Source organism: Sceloporus occidentalis, unplaced genomic scaffold (assembly GCF_023333645.1).
Source record: "Sceloporus occidentalis isolate IW3139 unplaced genomic scaffold, rSceOcc1.0.p SCAF_441, whole genome shotgun sequence".
Classification (NCBI taxonomy): domain Eukaryota; kingdom Metazoa; phylum Chordata; class Lepidosauria; order Squamata; family Phrynosomatidae; genus Sceloporus; species Sceloporus occidentalis.
This window is the reverse complement of record NW_028317421.1, coordinates 14,531-38,904: the sequence shown is the minus strand read 5'-3', so window position 1 is coordinate 38,904 and position 24,374 is coordinate 14,531. Positions and strand designations below refer to the sequence as shown.

Sequence of the window (24,374 nt, the reverse complement as noted above, 5' to 3'; positions counted from 1 at the left end):
ATTTTGTTTTTTTCACACATCTACTCAGAAAAATAATCATGGTGAAACCACAAAGTGGATGTGAAAATGTTTTTCTTTTTTTTGTTAGACTAAATTTGGAAGGCGCTGGTGTGGAATCAGCTGCATGGGACAGGCCAATATGCCCCTAATTAGATTCCCTGAGCTGTCTAGTTTAAGGAAATATATAGTTTTAGGGGGTTAAAATGAAATATTGGACGTCTACGTGTCTGGACCCAGCAAACGAATCTGTCAAAATTCCATGTTTGAAAACTGAAATGCACATGTTTAAATTTTGAACCCGCAGTGCCAAAGAGACATGCCCTACCCATGTATGGGGTATTCCTGTACTCGGGGGGGGGGGGGGTCTAAATACAAATCACAAGTTGTTTCAGTCATTTTATGTACCCAGGAAAAAAAAAAACCTAAAATACTATGTTCGGATTAAATGGGTTTGTTAAAGAAGTTGAAGAAAGACATAGCAAAAACACAAAAATGGCTCCGGTCCTTTAGCGCCACCTTAGTATCAAAATCTTGGTCCTGAAGGGGTTAAAAGGCTGTTGGCGCACCAGCCCACCCTGGAATTCTGCATACTCCACCCCATGGACCCATTACACAATTTAATCACACTTCACCACACTTATATTTTAATTATTTATTGTGCTTATCTTTCCTTGGGGCTTCAATTTTATGTGTAAGGGCAAACAAAATTAGCCAAAGCAGACCGTGTATACTGCCCATCCACTACTGTACCAGCCTGTCACAGTTTTATATTAAGAGAAAGCAATCTCAGCTTCACAACAAATATAATAATAATACAGTAGCTTTGAAGTGTACTAAAGATTTCCCTGTGTAGCATCCGTATCCAGTGGCGTCGCTACAGGGGGGCAATTGCCCCCCCTAGGTTAATCCTTGCCCCCCCTGTTGCCCCCCTGCCGAATTTGGAATAAAGTCGCAATGCGACTTTAAATCCAGTCTTTTTTTAAAAATAATTTATTTATTTTAATGCGGAGGAGAGAGAGGGTGCGGCCCGCGTAAGATCGGCAGCCAGGGTAACTGATCTTACGCAGGCCACACCTCGAGCCTTGCTACTTACCTGTGGGAGGGTCTTCTATACTGCATAGAGGAAGCGGAACCTGACATCACATGACTCTGCTCCAGTCCTGTTTCCTCTGTGCACTACCAGAGAACGCAGAGGGAGGGCACGCCCCCTGCTGAAGTCTGTGAGCGGCATCGAGGAGCTGCAGTGCAGGTAAGGGGGTGGGGAGGGTGTTTGAATGAGTATGCGTGATTGAGGGGATTAATCTGTGAATGAATGAGTATATGAATGAATGAGTGTGTGTGTGTGAGATAGCATGGATGTGTAAGTGCTGGAACCTAGGCATGATGGGACTGTGATTGCTATTAGCAATCACACTCCTATCATGCCAAGTCAGCCAGTACATGCTGAAACCTAGCTAGCTGCCCCCCTTGTGTATTGATGCTGCCACCAGTATGGGGTCTGCACATCACTTACAGCCACCCTGTACCAAGATGTGCTGGCTGACTTGGCATGATAGGAGTGTGATTGCTGTGTGGGCAGTGTGGACGCCAGGGCTGGCTTTGGGCCTGTGATTTATGCCTTTAATTTAGGGGGTTTTAAATATACTTTTTAATTATGTGTTTTTATGTGAATTCCAATTGATCTATACATGCAAAGCTGGTTTTCCATACATTATTTATGTATACCTGCAAATAGTGTTTGTATGTCTTATTCAGTTGAGTAAGACCTCCAATGCTGTTTTCATGTATTTATTTGATCTATACCTGCAATGCTACGTTTCATATACTATTGTATACCTGCAAATACAGGATTTGTATATCCGATTCTGTTTATTTGATATATACATTCAGTGCTGAGATCACAAGTGAATTTCAGTTGATCTATACATGCGTAGCTTGGTTTGTGTGTTAATGTGTTGATCTATACCTGCTATCGGCAGCAGGGACTAATATTAATATATATGGGCAGCAGGGGCATCAATACACAAGGGGCAAAAACACTAGGGGGGGTATAAATGACAATGCAGTGTGAAAAATCCATCCTGATGTAGACGTCTGTGACGTAGATTGTGTCCTGCTGTTTGTGTGTTTTTGGTTATCAGCAGAGCCTGTCCTCGATTGTGTGTGTATAGGTGTTGGTGTGGCAGAGCCTGTCCTGGTGTGTGTGTTCGGTTGTCAGTGTGGCAGAGCCTGTCCTGGTGTGTGTGTTTGGTTGTCAGTGTGGCAGAGCCTGTCCTGTTGTGTGTGTTTGGGTGTCGGTGTGGCAGAGTCTGTCCTGGTGTGTGTGTGTCTGGGTGTTCGTGTGACAGAGCCTGTGTTGGTGTGTGTGTTTGGTCATCTGTTTCCTGGATGACTTAATTTACAGTAGGAATTATTTAATTTATATTTATCCAGAGATAAAATGCCCTCCTGAAGTTGTAGTGACAAAACGTTCAAGGCCCTGAAATCATTTAGTGGAAAGTTATTTATTGTGTTATAATATTTATTTCAAGGATTAGTCGCACTCAATTGTGGCTTCAGGCGTCCCATGTTGAATGATCAAGTATTATTTTAGTCCAATAACAAAAGTATAATTCCATAGCACATTACTTTTGGAAAATATGAATGCCCCCCAGTTTGACTGTGGTATCGTGTGCCCCCCTATATATTGTTTCTAGAGTCACCACTGTCCGTATCCCCCCTTCCCCAAATTACCCACTATAGGGGTTTTTCAGTTAAATGAGATCTCAAAGATAAAACAAGAAACACATGCAACTCATCCATCCCACACCAGTTTCTTTGAGATGATATGCCTAAACAGTAAAGAATGCCTCAGACTTCGAATACATTGTTACATACCTCCCAACATTTAAAAATGTGAAAGAGGGACACTTTTTTTTTTTTTATCGCTCTCGCGGAACTCACCAATACAAGCAATTGCGCTTTACAATGTCGCGCTCGCATTGCCACGCTTAATTTTTGTTAGCACAGTCATGTATATTAAAAATAACCAACACATTGAATTCAACCAAACCAATTTACTAAAAAAAAAATAAAAAAATATTTAAATTACTCTAATACAACAGCAAAGGCAGATCAGCCTTAACACTAGTACTAATCCATGCTACTTACGCTGAAAATATTTCTCAGGAACATGCATTTATATATCAGAGCCCCAGCCAGGTAATATCACACAGTAACATGCATTATCATATATCAGAGCCCCAGCCAGGTAATATCACACAGTAACATGCATTATCTATATCAGAGCACTAGCCAGGTAAAATCACACAGTAACATGCATTATCTATATCAGAGCACTAGCCAGGTAATATCACACAGTAACATGCATTATCATATATCAGGGCCCTAGCCAGGTAATATCGCACAGTAACATGCATTATCAATATCAGAGCCCCAGCCAGGTAATATCACACAGTAACATGCATTATCTATATAATATTAATTATATTAATCCCTTTAATATTGATTTATCATATAATGGCCCCAGCTGCCCTCTTGTGTATCAGTGACCCCCACAACCTTGTGTATTGCCCCCAGTCAGGCCTCTATTATGTTTTCATGCCCCCTGCCCCCCTTGTGTGTTGCCCACAGCCAGCACCCTATTGTGTATTTATACCAGCCAGCCCCCTTTTAGTATAGGTATAAGTGATGCCCCTAGCCTTCCACCCTGTGTACGTATGCCCCAGTCAGCAGCCCCTTTAGAATTTATATAATGCCCGAGCCTTCTCCTCGTTATGTATTGTTACCCTCATCTCTTTGATGCCTCTTATGTTTTAATGCCCCCATTGTGTCTTTACACCACGACCTAGCCCCTTTTTAAGATATAAGTGATGCTCCTAGCCAGCCCCTCTTGTGTATTAATGCCCCCACAACCTTGTGTCCCTTGCCTTACATCTTAAAAGGAGCTGGGTGGTGGTATAAATACACAATGGGTGTTTAAATTATGTTTTAATGTTATATATAGGTATAAAATAATATTTGGGCTGCTGAAAGTTAGGGGAGGTGGGGGTTAATTTAGGGGCAGTTATGGTTAATGGGGTGTTTAGGGTTAATTTAGGGGCAGTTAATGTATGGGAGTGATGAGGATGATGAGTATGAATTTTTTGATGAATAAAACTTGAGTTCAATAATGTAATACATTTCTTTTCATATTGCGGGCTCCAAAATTAAGGTGCGTCTTATACATTGGAGGGTCTTATACATGGGGAAATACGGTACATAAACATTTGCAGCTATAACAGATCCACTCTTCTTCGAAGCCTGTACACAAGTTTTTCTGTGGGAGTCTTTGACTGTTCATCTAATTTGTGAGGTCGTTTACTGGTTTTGGAGGAGAAGGTCAGTTGATCCCAATGGTGTTCAATGAGGTTGAGGTCAGGGCTCTGTGCCAGCCAGTCAAGTTCTTTCACACCAAACTCATCCAACCACATCTTTATGGAGCTTGCTATGTACACTGAGGCACAGTCATGCTAGAATAGAAAAATGGTATCCCCAAACTATTTCAACAAAGTTGGAAGCATTGCATTGTCCAAAATGTTTAGGTATGCTGAAGCATTAAGATTTCCCTTCAATGGAAAATAGCCCCTCCTCCACCAAACTTTACAATTGGCACAATGCCGTCAGGCAGGTAATGTTCTCCTGGCATCCGCCAAACCCAGGCTTGCCCATTAGACACCCAAACAGAGAAGCATGATTTGTCACTCCACAGAACACATTTCCACTGGTCCAGTGGTGGTGTGCTTTATACCACTCAATCCAACATTGTACTTAGTGATGTGAGGCTTGCATACAGCTGTTCAACCATAAAAATCCATTCTACAAAACTCCCACTGCACAGGTTTTGTGTTGATATTAATGCCAGAGGAAGTTTGGAACTCTTTAGCTATGGAATCAGCAGAGTGTTGGAAACTTTTAAGCACCAATGCGCCTCAGCACTTGCTGACCCCATGAAATGTCATGATCTGACTTTTTGCACTGTGATGTGGTAGGCCTACTATGGAGCATGGGATTCCTCCTGTATTCACTTAGGAAGTGCAAATGCTGATCGGTTAACCTCCCTGCTCTGACATGGACCAGAGCTGCTTTTACTCTAGTTCTCACACCGGATTGGAGCCTGCTCACTCTTGACCCCACCACATAGCACTCCAATTTAAATTTGTGTGTGATCCCGCATTCTTTCCACCCTAGGCCCAACAACAGTATCAAGAGAAGGCCCCTGAATAAGTTATCTGGGGATTTCGTCTGTTTTTTTGTAAAATCTGATGGAGCTGATTGAGACAGCGTCTGTCCAGTATGGCCACCAACTAGAAATCTATTTTTAACAAAGTGGTTTCACATTTTTTTACATTTAAACCATGAAGGTGCATTTCATTCTTTAGTAGATAACATCAACAACAAAATTACTACATCCTATATATTGTCTTAAAGCACATCATCTGAGGATTTCAAAGACTCCCCACTTACCTTCCTATGTTGCCTTCTGCAAATAAATATCTAATAGCACAGAATTTCTGTACATTTTTAAACGTGAGGCACATTTGAGATGGATGCTGCACCCTGGGCTACCTTAAACAAGAAAGAAAACAGAAAAAAATTTCCCCCTTCTGCCGAATACATATATACCAAAAAATAACCCCCTTAAACCATGAAAACTTTGAAAGCGTGTTGCCCGAGGACATGAAAGAGACTCCACTTACCTTTTTAGGTAGACCTCCACAACCACTAATGCAATGGGTTAAGGTTTTTTCTTCTCCACCCTTTCACATTTTTGCATGTATCAGGATGAGTGCTACACATTGAAGTCTTTCTTTTTTTTCTTGCATGCATGGCATGGATTTTGCCAAAGTTCCTTCTCTGAGTTTGGTGGCATTTTTAACAAACATATTTCTGTGTGGGTCTGGGAGTATTTTTAAAAATAGCTTTTGGCGTTTCTCCTTCCACTGGTTTGGGCAATTTATCTACCAATTAGGTTAAGAGTGAGGGGTTAGCATAAGGGGTAGTGTTGGGGTAATGTTAGTGTACAGTGTTAGGGTTAGGTTACAGTCAGTGTATAGTGTTAGCGATTGGAACAATCAAATTAGGTCACTGGCTATTAATCGATGAGACTGATCAAATATGAATAACCTAAAGGGTCAATAATCAGTCATCACATAGTAATTTATTGGCTAATAAATGATATTGATAAATATTGATCATCACTGACCATTATTCCCCTTTTTCTCATTTAGTGTACTGACACGAATTATTATTTTTTCCAGGACGTAATATTTTTTTAAACCATATTGACTTTTTTTCATAAATAAAAAAAATAAATAATTATATAATAAATGTATTTACAGTTTTACAGGTATATCAATTATACATAGCTAGTATAAATGGGAAAAGAATGACAACATTTTTTTACTCTTCCCTGATTGGTAATCCACTTTATATTCCTATATAATTTTCATTTATTTAAAGTTTTCTATTTTATTAACCCCTACATCACCCTAAACCTAACCCCTGCCCTATCTACCATAACTAAATTCCCTACTAAGGTGCCTTTATTGTTTAACTGTATTGATGCATGTGGTTGTTCAGTAAATCAATAACCCATGGCAACACAGTCTTGTTGAACAATAGGTATATTAACTAAGGTTCCTTTGTTGATTAACTGTATTAATGGATGTGGTTGTTCATTGTGCCTTTTCATTGTGACCTTACTTCATGTAGTCGCTGATCCACTTACACATACAAGTGATGTATCACTGTATTGTGACATCATGCCTCAGTCAAGGCCATCTTTTTGTCACTCTAATGATGTAGTGGTTGCTGTGGCAACATATTTGCTACTGGATTTTCTTCTGTTCCTGTACACATCACTATTCCTGTCCCTGCAGCTTGCACTGGAGCTTGTACTCGCTATCAGTTTATCTGTGATGATGGCTGCTGTATTGATATCACTCTGGCTTGTGACAAAGTAGTGCAATGTCCTGATGGTTCTGATGAAGCCTTCTTCAAAAACTGAGTCATTTTATATTCTAAACATTCATACCTTTTTTTGATGCTCTGATGGTATTAACAGCTATGCCATGGTAGTCAATATTTGAAGTACCGTATTTGCTCGATTACGAGACGACCCTGATTATAAGACGACCCCCCAAATCTGAATATTAATTTAGGAAAAAAGAAAAAGCCTGAATATAAGACGACCCTATAGGAAAAAAGTTTTACCAGTAAATGTTAATTCATATAAACTATTTTTTTTAATAAAAGCTATGATTGAGAAAAATATTTTGGTTTTATTTCCTTCTATTTTCCAACCTGCCCCCCCCCCAGTTATGCACATCTGCCCCAGACATGCCTTATACCCCCTATATGCCACTGTGCCCCATGATATGCCTTTTAACCCTCTAAATGCCACTGTGCCCCATCATATGCCTTTTAACCCTATAGGCCACTGTGCCCCATGATATGCCTTTTGACCCCCTATGTGCCACTCTGCCTCCAGAAATGCCTTATACCCCTATATGCCACTCTGGCATTTAGAGGGTTAAAAGGCATATTATGGGGTAGAGTGGCATATAGGGAGGTTTAAGGCATTTCAGGAGGCAGAGTGGCGTATAGAGAGTTAAAAAGGCATTTCTGGAGGCAGAGCGGCATTAAGGGGGTTAAAAGGCATTTCACAGAGCACAGAAATGCCTTATGCCCCCCCCCCAAACTTACCGGAGCTTCTGAGTCCCCTGTCAACTTACGCTGCAGCTGGAAGGAGGTGTGGCTAGCAGCGGGGGTTGTCTGCGTCCATCGCGCAGACCTTCCCCGACTGTCAGAGAGAATTCACCGCACCGGTCCGGGGAACTCTGGGGAATACTTAGAGTTTCTTTCAAAGAGGTGAAGGCAAACTGATTTTTGCAGCATTTTCACTGTCCCTGGATTCTTATGAACTATTTGCACATGTTGTTGAACATATGTTAGACCAAAGTGCATAATAATAACTGAACCTGTTGGATTTTCTGGGCCATTTTATTGACTGGGCATTTGGCTGGTCTTAAATCCAGGTCCTGAAGTTGACATCATGGAGAGTAGGCTGGTGTACCCAAATGTATTGGGGGGGGGGACTAAAAAGGAAACTACATGTATATGCCTTTCTCATAATAAGCAATGTCACTAATTTACTAATTTTAGTAATGTCAGAGGCCCTTTTGGAACAATGTGTGGATTAACAAATGTCTAATTTTTAGCTACATGTTGTACTTATGAAAACAGAAGCAATTGTCACATAGGAATCATACCAGTTTGGGGGGGGGGAATTTAACATAGAAACATAGAATTTGACAGCAGATAAGACCCATTCCACCTGATGTAAAATCAGTCCTTTATCTTGTCTTAGATTCAGGATAGCTTTGTGCCTATCCTGTGCATGTTTAAATGTGTATGCCTGATTGTTATACTATTCTGGTAATTTTAAGTTCATCCTAGTGTATACTAACTATCAGGAGGGAATTGACCTGGACTTTGTATTTAATTTAGTTAGTTCTGGTCGGAAGAGTGTGATCCATGTTTCGGACAGAGAAAACTATCATGAAGCAGGGACCAGTTTGCCTGAAGAGTTTATCAAGAGCACTGAAGAAAAGCATTTACCATCCTCAGATACAGAAAAGAGTCAGACATTTTCTCAGGAATTAACTAACAATAATAAAGTAATTTCAGGTAAATGCTTAGTATGCAGAAAGTGTAATTATCGTGTCCATTGGCAGTATAAAGTGTTTGGTGAAGCATGATGGCAATTGTAGTTCACTGACAGCTAAAAAGCATGTGTGTTTTCCAATTACTATATAATATGGAACAGTTCCAAACACAAACGTTTAAATTCCAGACATAGTGATTCATATTTAAGACAGATTGAATCACAGGAGAAGCAAAATCTGAAAGAGGAAAAGCAATGAAGGGACTAGGATATAATCTTCAAAACAGTCTGAGCAGTGCACCTTGCAACAAATTAACAGAGTAAATCAATAACCCACGGCAACGCAGTCTTGTTGAACAATAGGTATATTAAAGTGGCAAAAAAGTTATGCAGATAAGTAAAGGACCAAGCCACCAGGGAATGTATAAATTATATAACGAAAATAAGCACCACATAAATTAATGAAATCAATTAAAGACAAAATGCAACAAATATATGGAATTGTAAAAATAAAGGACACAAGCTAAATATTCAAATAAAATAAAAAAATGAATATGAGTACACTCAATATACATTAACCACTTAAGGACCAGGCTGTTTTTTTTTTCATTTTTGTACCCTTTGGGACCAAGGCTGTTTTAACACTTTTGCGGTGCTCGTGTTTAGATTTTCTCCTCACTCATCTAGTGTACCTACACAAGTTATATATTGTTTTGTTCAGGACAAGAAGAGCTTTCTTCAGATACATTTTATTGATCATATTATCTAATTTCCTATATATAAAAAAAAAAGATGAAAAATCTTTTTCTCACTTTTATTTGAAAAATCTTTTACTCATCCAAAAAAGGTAATGAAAAAAACTGCTAAATAGATTCTACTATTTGTCCTGAGTTTAGAAATACCCAATGTTTTTTTGCAAGTTATTGGGCAATAAGTAGCGTTTTGTTATTTCAAAACCATTTTTTTCCCAAAGCTGGCATGCCGCCCCATGTGCTATTTTGGGTATCTTTGAAGCTGGCCAAAATGAATTTTTTTTCACACAAATTGTACTTCAGGTATACGTCACTATTAAACAACACCCCAATATGTGTTAAGCAACATCTCCCGAGTACAGTGATACCCCCATGCATGGGTTTGTCGGGTTGTTTGGGAGGTAAAACGCCACATTTAGGAAGTGCGCATTTTTTAACTTGGAACTTTTACATCTGGTCCTACTGCCCCATGTCCTAATAGGGCCGTCTTTGAAACCGTCTAATTCAATTCACCCCATCAAATCATATATTTTTGAAAACTAGACACCCCTAGGTATTTCAAATGCTAGTATTTTAACCCTTTGCATGCATGAGATTCTACCACCAGCCTTTGCCAAAGTTTGTGGTAGAATTTTTATTTTTTTCACACAAATTGTACTTCAGGTATAAATTTATAGCTCCAGGTATGCGTCACTATCAAACAACACCCCAATATGTGTTCAGCAACATCTCTCGAATACAGTAATACCACCCATGCATGGGTTTGTCTGGTGTTTGGGGGCAAACAGGCCACATTTGGGAAGTGCCCTTTTTTCCCCCCTATTTCAGTCAGTCTGTGCCTAATGCCCTATCTTTGAGTCCAGCCACTCCAATTTACCCCCATCAAACCGTTCATTTTTGTTTTTAAATTACACACCCCTTCGGTATTTGAAATGCTTTTATTTTAACTCTTTCCATGTCAAGATTTTTGGGAAGATACAGTGCTACTGTTGGCACTTGCTCATAATAATAAACTTTCTTTTAAAATGTATTTATATTATTCCTTCTGGACTTTTTTAAAAATTTTGTTGGATGGCATAATTATTTTTAAATGTTACCATTTTCTAAGCTTTTTTTAAAATTATTTTTTAAATATTTTACTAATCACATAGTGATTAGAAAGCTGGGCTCCATTGACTTGCATGGTTGAATGCAGTACCTGTATTTAACCCGCAAGTGGAGCCAGGGTTCTCAAGAGGGTCTAGAGACCCTCTATCGAACTTTCCCGACTTTTATTTTTTACGGACGCGCCGTCATCTTGCAAGTGGCAAAATCACTTGCAGTGGTGGTTGCGACCTCTCTCCGGAGAGGTCACAGAGCATCATGGGGTGAGTGTTCAGTGTTGCTGAATGCCTCATTATAGAGGGCATATACCACCATACAGACATGGCCCCTGATGGCGATCACGGTGTTGCTAAATGCCTTGACGTTAAGGCATTACAGCAACACCGTTTAAGCGAAGAAACTGATTGTAGATCCAGGCACATCATTGTTCGTCACGTGACCGTTTTTGGGTGGCCCATCAGTGGACGCTAAGGGGTTAAAGACCAGGTTGTTTTTTTTTTTGTACTCTTCGTGACCAAGGCTTTTGTGGTGCTTGTGTAATTTTGTTCTCTCCCATTTATTGTACCCACACACATTATATATATATATATGGGTTTTTTCAGAACAAAAAAGGGCTTTGTTCAGATACCATTTGTTAATGGTGATATATTAGATGATAATCTAATTTCCTATAATAACAGTAAAGTATGGTGAAAAAAATGAAAAAAGGCACTTTTTCTCACTTTTATTGGACACATCTTTTACTCATCTACAAAAGCTAATCAAAAAAAACTACTAAATAACTAATACTATTTGTCCTGAATTTAGAACTACCCAATGTGTTTATGGGTTTTTTTTGGCAATAAGTACAAGTAGCGTTTTGGTATTTCAAAAACATTTTTCCCCAATTTACCCCATCAAGCCATATATTTTTGAAAAACAGACATCCCAACATATTTCCAGTGGTAGTATTTTAACTCTTTCCATGTGAGCATTTTTGGGAAAAATGGTTTCTTTCTTTGATGGAGATAGACATGATGGTCATACTATAGTATACTATGGTTAAACTGTATGACTATATTTAATTGTACATGGTGTATTTATAAATAATAAAATGTTGAGTATTGCAATATAACTTTTTATTGGACTAACATTCTATTTTAAGGACAAGCTTTTGAGAGAGGTGGCCTTTTACCTCCCAAATAACCCAACAAACCCATGCATGTGGGGTATCACTGCGCTCAGGAGATGTTACTGAACACATATTGGGGTGTTTGACACGGACATATACCAGGAGCGGTAAATTCATACCTGAAGTACAACGTGTGTGAAAAAAATACAAAAAAAATGTACTACCGTAAAGTGAGAAAAAGTCATTTTTTAACAAAAAAAAATCACCATATTTTATCATTTTTTATGGTAAATTAGATGATATGATAATGGTAAATAATGGTATCTAAAGAAAGCCCTGTTTGTCCTGAAAAAACCCAATATATAATATGTGTGGGAGCACGAAATGAGAAAGAAGAAAATCACAGCTAAACAGCAACACTGAAAAATGTTAAAAGAGCCATTGTCCCAAAATGTACTACGAGTAAGAAACAGTTGTCATTAAGGGGTTAAGGCAAATATTCTGCCCTCTGACACAAGGCATACTGCCTTCACACACATGCAATTGAACACACAAAAGGGCATCCCACAAATTAAGCAGTGTTTTTATCTTCCTCTGACCCACACAGTGCTGTAGAAAGTACCTTCAACTTACACGCCAGACAGGAAGTGTCTATAAACCACTTGAGGCAACAGGAATTTCTTCTCTTCGGTTTTATCTAACTTTCCCTGCAGCCTTTGATCAAACCCCACATGAGGTTCAGCCAGGGCATTGAAATACACTCAGGTAGAATTGAGCAGCTTCCCCTTTTGCTATGTGGGAAAGACATTTTAAATGAGACATTTACATTTTATTAATCATTCATTTTTAAAATCAGTGCTATATTCTATAAAGTATTGGCATACCTGGGAAAGACCCGGAGATTGCCAGGTGAGCACTGCTTCTCCGGTTCCCCAGGTCAAGACCCAAATCCTCCGGGTCATGGGAGCGGGGCGTGTATGGGAAGCGGAAACGCCCATTAACGTCAGCAGGACCGCCCACCAATGTCAGCAGGACTGCCCCCGACATCAGCGGGACAGCCCGCTGACGTCAGTCTACAGTCCTGCAAGGGAAGGCTCCGGGTACCCAGGTATGGGTATTGGTATATGGAATATTGGGAATGACTAATGGTATTCTATGGGGAGTGTATTTAAATAATAAAAACATTTTCAACCAAATAAAATGGCAAACATTAAAAGTACATGTAAAAAAACAATAAAGCTGTTTTATTTTTTAATGTGACTTTTCCTCCAAGATCGTGTTTGGTTTTCATTGTTTGTGAGAAGTCTGTATTTGAAGCTTCCACAGTGGGTCTATTAAGGAGATTACTACATGTCCATATGGATTGACAGTTTTACATTATTTACTATAGTATTGTTATTCCAAAATATTTTTATGTATACAATAGGGCTGAAACAACTAATCGATAAAATCGATAATAATCGATTATGAAAATCGTTGGCAACGAATTTCATCATCGATTAATCGAATCGATTTTTATCGATTATAAAAAGAGGGGTTTTTTTCCAGAGCAAATGCTCTGAAAAACTCCTCTCCTTATAATAATCCGATCTCAAACTGAGATCGGATTATAACACCAGAATCCAGATCCCCCGCAACGCTGCAGGAGACCTGGATTCCCCTCACTGTCGGCCGGTCTCTCACTTCCGTCTCTCTCTCCCCTCCCATACACCCCTCAGACTCCTCCCCCTCCCATACGTCACTCTGCCTCTCTCCCGGCTCCGTTACTGACAAGGACTTTCACTGCAGCTTCATAGAAGCCACAGTGTAAGTGAAGTGCAGTAACGGAAGCTGTCTGTGCGATGCAGACACTCACAGGCTGACAGAGAATCATCCTGTCAGCTGGTGGGGGTCTGCATCGCACATACAGCCTCCGTTACTGTCAGTAACGGAGCCGGGTAGAGAGGCAGAGCGGTGTATGGGAGGGGGGAGGAGTCAGAAGGGTGTATGGGAGCCACCCTCCCATACACTACTGTGGCTCCTCCCCCCCAGAGAGGATGATTTTCTGTCAGCCTGTGAGTGTCCGTTACTGCACTTCACTTACACTGTGGCTTCTATGAAGCTGCAGTGAAAGTCCTTGTCTAGTATAGATCCGTTGCTGACAGGAGGCAGAGTGGAGTATGGGAGGGGGAGGAGGCAGAGTGGAGTATGGGAGGGGGAGGGGCCAGAGTTGTATGGGAGAGGGGAGGAGCCAGAGTGGTGTATGGGAGAGGGGAGGAGGCAAAGTGGTATATGGGAGGGGAGGAGGCAAAGTGATGTATGGGAGGGGGAGGAGTATGGGAGGGGGAGGAGGCAGAGTGGAGTATGGGAGGGGGAGGAGGCAGAGTGGAGTATGGGAGGGGGAGGAGGCAGAGTAGTGTATGGGAGGGGGAGGCGGCAGAGTGGTGTATGGGAGGGGGAGGCGGCAGAGTGGTGTATGGGAGGGGGAGGCGGCAGAGTGGTGTATGGGAGGGGGAGGCGGCAGAGTGGTGTGTGGGAGGGGGAGGAGCCAGAGTGGTGTATGGGAGGGGGAGGAGCCAGAGTGGTGTATGGGTGAGTTATAGTGGTGTATGGGGGGTATTATGAATTTCAGGGAATATAGGGGGTATAAGGCATATCGATATTAGGCATATCAGGGGGTCATAAAACATCTGGGGGTAAAAGGTATATCAGGGGGCTCAGTTGCATATCACTGGCATATAAGGAGTATAAGGCATATCAGGGGCACAGTGGAATCTGGCATATAAGAGGTATAAGGCATATATGGGGGCAGAGTGGCAAGCTGGGGGTCTGATGTGCATAACCGGGGGCAGTTTGGTAAATAAAAAAAATTTAAATAAGGCTTTTTTTCCTCATAGTTTTTATTAAATATGAAAAATAGTTAACATATGAATTAATATTTACTAATAACTTTGTATTAAAACCTAGTTTGAGAAACACCGTGTTTGGGTTCTTGTAGCTTTTATTATTATGTCAGTAAAATAAGAAGGTGAATAGAGAGAGGCCATTGTGATAAAGAGATGAAAGTGTAAATTGTACATTTTTTATTACATTATTTTAAATTTAAAAAAATTGCATTTTTTTATCCGATTAATCGAAAAAATAATCGGCCAACTAATCGATTATTAAAATAATCGTTAGTTGCAGCCCTAGTATACAATGCATCTTTATTTCCTGTGTACAATCCTGTATATAGGTACTGTTCTGCAGTGCATTTTACAACATTCCAGCGTTTTTTATTGTGCATTGCTTTTTTTGTAGGTAAAGAAAGTAATTTTATCAACTCAAAACATATTGGAGGTGCCCACCCTGCTCCACAGTCAGGTAATTACAGACACAGCTGTATTGAGTCTTTGCAGTTAAATATAGCAGACTGGGGGTCGTATAGGTTGTTCAAGAGAACTTAAGTTAAATAAATGTTCTAGAAAAATGTATTAATTTGAGTATTCAGTGAAGAGCACTTTGGTGAAAATGCTTATGTTGGCCTAGAATTTAGTTTAAACAACAGGGGGATTTATGATTGCTACATGAGTATATTGCCCTCGTTAATTCTGCTAATTTCATGCAGAGGAACATTACTATTTATTTACTTGTATTCACAGTGGTGGTGGCACAACATGCCATGCTGTCTGCCCTGGACCGTACACAGAAATGGACATTTAAAAGAGTTGCGTTCAGCAACATCGAGAGTGGCAGTAGGGGCCCCGTGTGTCATCAACGTCCGCCATACACTGTCTGGCTGCACACACCTAATTTAAAAGAACTCAGGATCGACTCCAAAGCTTCAATGGTGTGGCTGAAATGTCTCGACATCGAGGCATTCACTTACACCGAAAACCCACCCCAGGGCCCGCTGTGATCACTATGGAGAGTGGTCACAAGCGCCAGTGTGAGAGATTTTGCCTCTTGCAAGATGGCGGCGCTCTTTAAAAAATAAGCATGTTCTCAAGAGGGTCTATGTGGATTCAACCATGCCAGTCTAAGGAGCCCAGCTTTCTAATCACAATGTGATTAGTAAAATTTAAAAAAGTTTAAAAAATAAATTAAAAAAAGGTAAATTAATTGGCAAAATGTGTGGTTTATACTGAATGTACACAAACCTCTTGCTATTCTCTGTTTTAGGAGCAGTATTGCCACTTGCCCTTGGCTTAGCAGTAACAGCCTTATTGATGTTGATGGTGGTGTGTCGTCTTCAGCTGGTGAGACAGAAGCTCAAGAAATCCCATCCTTTAACTCTGGAGGAGTCTGACTATCTCATTAATGGCATGTATCTTTAGTTATAGCAAGGTAGCCATGTTCTCCAATTAATTTTGCCTTGCAAATGTGTCTCTTTAAAAGTTAAAATATTCTTCATAACTTCAGTTAATGGAAACTGTAATAATTAAAAGAAAACATATCTATACCTTCACATGAAAAATGTGTCTTCTGCTTTGATTTGTTTTGTAAGGAAATTCACAGGCTGAGCCTACATCTTCAACATATCCTGCTTTTTGAGTAACTAATTCTGTCTGTAAGCTTGAAATGGCAATTTTCTACGGCCACACATTTGTCAGAAGCAAAACTTTACTATCTAAAATGAGCAGTAGATGTCAAATGATTTCCTTACTTAAAAAGGGGCACTCATGTCATCATATGCACATTAATTCATATAATTTCCTTACATTTCTGTGATGTACCTACATGAAAGGATTCTGCAGAATTTATCCCTTTCAGGGGCAGGGTGGGCCAGGGGGAAATTGCCCCCCAGGCGACACGAAATCCAAACTAAACGGCTGCTGCGCGCTGATGCTGCCAGCCCGCGCTTTTTTTTACAAAAAAATTTACTATGGTAAGCTGGGCCGCAGGGCTGGCGTCGGTTGCCTAGTAATGAGAGCAGCGTGAGGGGTTAAAGTTCCACCCCTCACACTCAAACTGCTGGAGCACCAGATGTCATGTCACTGACATTCTGTTTACATAGAAAACTGCAGTCTGCAGCTACCAGAGGACAAGATGAAAAAGCCCCAAAGTGGAAGTAGTAGAAGGTCAGTAAATGAATGTATTTTTTTTATTCGTAAAAAAAAAAATCTGCGTGTATGTAAATGTGTCCGTGAAGGGGGTCCAATTTTTTTTTTAAATTCTGTAAACAAAAAAAGAAATCTGTGTCTGTATGTGTAAGATTGTGTGTAAGTCCGTCTGTGGAGTGGGACAAAACAATGTTTTTGTTATTCTTGAGTTAAAAAAATCTGTAAGGTTGTGTGGGTGCTGTGTGTATGCGCACGTGTTTAAGTCTGTGTGTAAGTGGTGAGGGACAAACAGCAAAATGCATTTTTGTATTAAAAAAAATAAAAAATCTGTGTGCCTGTGTGTAAGATTGCCTCTGCGTGTCTGCAAGTGTGTGTGTTGATTTGTCTCTCTGTGTAAGTGCATCAGTGTAAGTGTGTCTGTGGAGGAGGACAAACAATGTTTTTTTTATTCTATAAATAAAAATAAATCTATATGTGTGAGGTTCTCTCTCTTTTTGTAAGGTTGTCTGCATGTAAGTGTGTGTCTGTGTGTAAGTGTGTCTGGCTGTGTACCTAGGTGTGTGTGTAAGTGTGTCTGTAGAGGGGGACAAACTGCATAAAGTTTTTTTTTTATTGATTTTATTTATTTATATATAGATATATTTGTATAGACACATACTTTATACATAAACACTTTATATAGACACACAAGTTCAGCTCCCCAGTGTCACCTGTCCCCAATCAGCCCCTCCCAGTGTCACCTCTGTCCCCAATCAGCCCCCCCATGTCATTGCTGCCCCCATTCAGCTCCCCAGTGTCAGCCCTGTCCCCATTTAGCCCTTCCAGTGAATTAATATTTGAGAGTGCATGGGCCCACTTTAAGGTATGATCCTAGTAGGGTACTCATATTAGCCTTTACAATTTCCCTGCTGCTGTGTACTATACTTCCCATAATTCTCAGCCAGTATCACGGGGGACTTTTAATGGCTGAGCATCAAGGGGACGTTAGGTTTTGCTTTGTTTTTTTACCATCCTTTGTTGCTATTAAATGTAATTATGTTAAACCACATTTGAATCATATTTGTCTTGTTTTATTACATCAATACGCTTTAGAAAATCAGGAAAAGATGGGCATGTATGGTGGGCTGAGTCGGTGGCAGAATGGGGCACTTGACTTGACTTACCCCCCAGGCCTTAGGCTGCCAGCCCTCCCCTGATCCCTTTCCACACCCTAGCTATTTCCCGTGCAGGAGGTGTGTTTTGCCAAACACATCTCCTTGCAAACGTATATTTAAATCCAGTACTCACCCAGTGAACATAATTAACACCACAGGAAGGAGTCAAATCATATCACTGTAAGAATGCACGGAAATGGCTCCCTTTGATTTCAAGGGGGAGACTTTCCTGCCACTGACTGGCTGTTTTTAGCAACTAATCCACATGGCATGAAACCACAGGGGATGAGGGCCGGAGCTTCTACCTCAGGTAAGCTCAATATGTTTCACCAGTTTTTCTAAAGAATACATATAAAAGGTCTCAAAGAACTTTAATATGCTTTTATCTTTACTGTGGCTATAAGGGACATTAAACTTCCTTTTAAATTAGCAAATTAGTATGTCATCTTTTCGGTAGTTACTGCTTTTCTCCTCTTTTTTTTCTAAAATTATATTTACATAAGTGTCCAGTAAACGTAATCTTGTCTCATAGAGGACACACCAGGATTCAACAACCTCAACTGAAAATCCATTAAAGACTACTAAATTCCAACAGTAAGGTTGCAGTAATGTGATATAATTGCAGTCAACAGGGCATAAACATCTAGCACAGATATACGCTTTGTGACAAAATAATAATTATGACAATCTGTCCCGTGTACAGGTTGGATTAACACCAGAGAATGCTGCCCTGAAAGATCCATACTTACTTGTCGTATTGGGTAATGCGATGTGACAATCATCCACCCTTACTGATGACATTTCAGACATACAAAACTTCTAGTTGTAGGTATACAAAAATAATGTATGGAAACAGAGCATATCAGATACAGATCAACAGAATAACACACACCCAGCTTTGCATATATAAATCAATTGGAATTCACATATAAACTCAGCATTAAAGGCATTGATCACAGGTTGCACACCTCAAAGCCAGCCCTGGTGTCCACATTGCCGACATAGAACCTGATCAGCACCCAGATTACACACACATTACAGCCCAGCCTGAGCCAACTTTGTCCCATAACAGCCCAGTGTAAGACATCTTTGTGTCAGCAAACAGCCCACCATTCATGTACCATCTTTGCATTTCCCCAAATCAGTTAAACATTCATGACAGACAAACACTTGCACAGGTACTCACTCATTCACACATCTTCATTAATTCAAGCAATTCATCCACACATTAATTCATTTTCGTACGTGTTCACACAATTCATCCACACATTTATTCATTTTCATACACATTCACACTACCCCATCTACCCCTCCCCTTCTTATCTGCCCTTCTCACAATGTACCCACTCTCCCCTTCTCACTATGTACCCTCTTCCCCACTTCTCAATATGTACCCCCTCTCACTATCTATCCCCTCTCCCCCTTTCTCACTATCTAACCCCTCTCCCCCTTCTCACTGCCTCCCCCTCTGCCCCTTCTCATTATCTATCACCACTGCCCCTTCTCACTGCCCCCCCTCTCCCTACTTACCTTGTTGCCAGAGTCCTGCGGTGGGGGTGCGAGGTGTCCGTCTTCCCACTCTGCCGCAGTGCGCGCTTCACAGCCGAGCACCGGAATCTGACATAATATTCCGGTGCTCAACATGAAACTCCGGCACCACGACGGAGTCACGGAGAGTGAGGGGCGCTGAGCGGTTGCTGAAAAAATCACAGTTTATGCTTAGGAAGCGATTCCGATCGCTTCCTAAGCTGTTTTAGCCGGGCACCGCCGCGATCTTTGATGATCGGTGTGGTGACGGCCATTTTTCTTCTGGGGAGGGCTTTCCTCCCCGGATCCACGGTCAGCCTGACTCGTGAGGCTTCCGTGGATGATGCAAAGCCGCCGATCGCGGCGAAAATACAGCGATCTCGGCGATGCACCTATTTAATGGCAGCCCGTACATGTACGGGCATTGTCGTTATCTCGTTGCACGGCAACCCCGTACATGTACGTGGATTGTCGTTAAAGGGTTAAATAAAGTTTTTTTTTAACTTTATTTAACATGGAGGATGTTAAACAAAGTAAAAAAAAAACCCCGATGTTTTAATTTAAGCCCTGTGCGGCCGCAGACCCCTAAGGCCGGCCCTGGTGGCCTTAGAGTGGCGGACCCGGTCGCAGTTGCGGCGGGCTTAAGGGGCCCTGCGTTAATGCAGCCGTAGAGTCCGGTCCTGACTGGGCCTATTTTAAGGTAGGGGCCTGGAGCTGCAGCTCCATCAGCCCCAAAGTCAATCCGGCCCTGCCGCGGGCCCGGTCGCAGTTGCTGCTTGTTGCCGGAACAAGGTAAGTAGGGTGAGGGAAGGGGGTGCAGTGAGACGGGGCAGAGAGGGGTTAGTGAGAAAGGGGGAGAGAGGATAGATAGTGAGAGGGCGTACATAGTGAAAAAGGGGAACAGTGAGAAGGGGCAGATAAGATGGGGAGAGGGGGTAATGTGAATGCGTATGAGAATGAATGAATAAATGTGTGGATGAATTATGTGAATGCGTATGAGAATGAATGAATAAATGTGTGGATGAATTGTGTGAATGCGTATGACAATGAATTCATGTGTGAGACTGCATTAATGAATATGTGTTAATGATTTGTGTGAATGAGTGAGTAAATGCAAAGATGGTGCAAGAAGGATGGGCTTTAACAAATAAATAAAAATGGGCTGCTCAGGCTTAAATGCCCGGGCCTATTTTTTGTCCCAGTCCGGACCTGTTGAGAAGATAAAGATTTTTTTTCCTTATTATATAATACATATTATATCTTTGTTAAAAACAGGATAACTCTCGGATTGGTCCTAAGCAGTACTCCTATAAGTGGAGAAAATTATATGGGGGGGGGATAAGGGGACTTTAAGATAAGTACCGTATTTGCTCGATTATAAGACGAGGTTTTTTTCAGAGCAAATGCTCTGAAAAATACCCCTCGTCTTATAATCGGGGTCGTCTTATAATCAGACCTCAAATAGGTCTGACTATGAGACGACTAAGATCCAGATCCCCCGCAGCTGCAGGGGACCTGGATCCTCCTGTCCCCCCCCCCACTTACCGGTGCTTCTGACTCCCCTGTCATGCAGCCGGAGCAGCGTGTAAATGTCTACGCGATTCGCGTAGACAACTTACGCTGCAGCCGGAAGGAGGTGTGGCTAGCAGCGGGGTTGTCTGCGTCCATCGCTCAGACCTTCCCCGGCTGTCAGAGATCAGAGTTCCCCGCACCGGTAGAGTAATTAAACAAGCAAGACTATGAATCCGAATAGTCTATTTGATATTTGGTGAACCTTTAACCACAAGAAAAAGAATATACTCACAGGTCCACCACTCCTATTCAAGTATTGTTAAGGTGTGGGGAGATGCTAATCTTATCTATAAAATAAATAAATAAAGATATAAAGATAATACATGGTCAGATCATAGTATTATGTGAAATATAAAAGATGATCAATCTCAAAATAAAAGAACTACTTGGAGAATTAATGATAATTAATAACTACTGAAAAAAAAATAATCAGAGAAAAGATAGCACTCAGAGAAATAATATCTAATTTTTTTTTGGACAACCCCCCTATAGATACCTCAAGCGCCCTTGGTGCCCTTTTAAGGAGGTAATAAGAGGGCATCTTATTTAAATGAACAGTAGATTTAAACAAGAACAGGGCAAGAAATTATCCAAATTATATTTTTTACTTAAGACATCTAGAAAAAAGAAAATTGGAACCCTCACGAGATAAAGCACAAGAAGTGAAGAAAATACAACAGAGATTAGTTGAAAAAATAACTAAGAATATGGAAAAATTACAAATAGGATACTATGCGAGAGGAAATAGAACAGATAAACTGTTTACCAAAAGATTAAAAAAACAAAGGGCCGCCAATCGAATAATCAAAATAATAGACGCTAAACAAGTACTAATGACACCTGAGGATATAGGTAATTTCTTTAATAGATATGGGAGTTTGTACAATATACCTCAAGATACATGATACTGGCGGAAAGGATGAAGAAAATTCTTGATATGGCGATTCATATAGACAATTTTTTGTTCCGGGCAGATCCTCATCTTAAAACACTAGAAGAATAATAGATATTATAGACGCCTGCACTAAGTCGGGGGCTCCCTTGCTGACCATGGCGGTCGACGCAGAGAAGGTGTTTGACCGGGTCAGTTGGAGATTCCTATCTCAATCCCTGCTAAAATTCGGAATACAAGGATGGATGCATAGAGCTATACTCGCCCTGTATTCGGATTCCTCGGCTAGAGTAGTTGGCCCGAATATCTGCTCCTCATGGTTCAAGGATGTCTATTTGAAGGGAGCTAATCAATTTTTTTTTTTATAGATTCCCTATTGACTCTCCCAAAGAGTTATAATCTGATCCAAGATCTCATTTATTATGTTTAAGCCATGTGTATTCCAAATCAGGGAACTCAAATCATCTTTCCGCTAACTCTTCCTCTATCTCATACCAGCCTTCTTTAGTGTCTTGTAAAATTTGCATTCTGTAAATATGGGAGATCATAATCGCTTGATACAAATTTCTAAAACTAGGGAATGCGATACCTCCTCAATATGGTGTTTTGTGTTTTAATCTCGTTCCCCCCCCCCCCATATAAAGTTTGAGAAGCTAGATTGTACCAAAGATAACCATTGATCTGGGATTTTCAGGGGCAACATCTGGAACATATATGACCACCTTGGGATAATGTATGAAATTATGGAGTTAATTCTACCCCACCAAGATAGTACTATTTGTTGCCAATCTTTTAATTGGCGATTTGTATATTGCATTAATTTCAATAAGTTATCTTCCATAAGCCTTTTAAAATCTCTAGTAACAGAGATACCCAGATAACTAAAATCCAGTCTGGCCCAGGTAAACTCATAGCATTGATCAATCCTCTCCCTAATATTCCTATTTACATTTTTCCCCAGCAATAAAGTTTTTGTTATATTCATTTTATAATTCAAAACCCTACTATACAATTTGAACTCCTCCATCAGGTATTTTAAGGAATCCACTGAATCCGTCAGTGTGATCAGTATGTCACACTGACCAAAAAAAAACCCCCCAGAAAATCTGGTTTTGATGAGGGAAAGGTCATACTCCTGTATCCACTGCTGATATTTGATGCCTTATGTTGGGTCAGTTCCTAAAGCAGGTGCAGCAGTATCCTGACAAGAATAAAAAGCCAGTCCTAAATCTGATTCACTGACAGGCACTGCGTATCATAAGCTGTAAAGCTATGGGTTACAAAAGGTGAGAAAACACATTAAAGCTGGTAGACAAACAACTAATCTATGTAAAACCAAGTTCAGTTAAGGTTTTCCTCGTATGCCAGCAGCAAAATCTAGGGAAACAACCTACACACTTTGGATTAGCGTTTGCATAAGATTTATGGTCTCAACTCAACTTCATAATCCAGGGCCATCCAGGCCCATAAAAGGGCCATCCATGCAAGGTCATCTGCCATGCATAATGCACAGGTCAATAGAAAAGCGACGTCCACACATGTAATTATGCGTTACACAGGGCAAACTAAGTTCTTCATGCAGGAGCTCATTTGGGTTGGCTTCTCACAATACATGGTGAAATAAGAGGTGAAACTGCAACGTATACAAACTAGTGTGCCAACTTCATGAATAAAGCGCACAGTGATATCTTTTAAATCAATGCAGTTAGGGTTATTTTTGGTACATTTGATGTTAGGAAAGCCATCAAGAGTAAAGAGAAAGTTATTTGCAAAGCTCTAACTTTTGCACTCTTTGTGTGTCCCAAACCTATTTGATGCTTCACAAAAGTCACGTTTTTTTTTCCTTTTACTTTATTTGGCAAATAAGCATAAACTGTTCAATTAATAAGAACAATGCTTACATAGCACATGTTGATGTCATGTCATACATAGAAGTGAACGCAAAACTGCATTAACCGCGTAAGAGCTTGGACAGCAGAATGCCAGTTACTCTGATATAGGATAAAAAAAATATGGTCAATCGGAATAGATTAAGATAGCTAGACAGTTGTTCACTTTGATGCAGTGAAGAGTAGAGGGCGGTCTGTGGCCTCTTCAGGATGGGACAAGATCAGACATACACTTTTTTTTTTGTAGTATGGTAAAGCTGAATCCACATGCTAGTCTACGACTCCACATAAAAATAAAACTTTCAAAAGGAAGCTCATTTATATAGCAGCAATTAGCAAAAACCAAAGTGAACATTACAGTCCAAATTTATCCAGAGATGAAAACAAAAATGCAAAATCAACCCACTGCGAGTATTGTTGCGTTTAAGTAATTCTGCATCAACACACTTAAAATTGTAAAGAAAAATGCGGAAATGCTATTTTTTTCAAGTGAGATTTACAATCTTTTTACAATTTTAAAATCTTCAAACAAAAAAAGAAAAAACCCTACGTTTTCATGCCGCTTTTAACTGAGTAACAAAGTTCAAAACAAGCCGAGTTGCTGATTCTGAAGAGTGCAGGTGGGCACAATAATACTGTTTGGAT

General features: G+C 40.4%; 1 protein-coding gene across 1 annotated transcript in view; it reads left to right on the top strand.

The window, feature by feature from the left end:
* The window catches only part of LOC149271957 (low-density lipoprotein receptor-related protein 11-like), a 116,612-nt gene extending 100,643 nt beyond the window's left edge, over positions 1-15,969 (top strand). The window contains exons 6-8 of the mRNA XM_089506949.1: positions 6,921-7,030; positions 12,388-12,439; positions 15,815-15,969. Coding sequence (XP_089363075.1) covers positions 6,921-7,030; positions 12,388-12,439; positions 15,815-15,969 — 317 coding nt within the window. The remainder of the gene's footprint in view (positions 1-6,920; positions 7,031-12,387; positions 12,440-15,814) is intronic.
* The last annotated feature ends 8,405 nt before the right edge of the window (positions 15,970-24,374 follow it).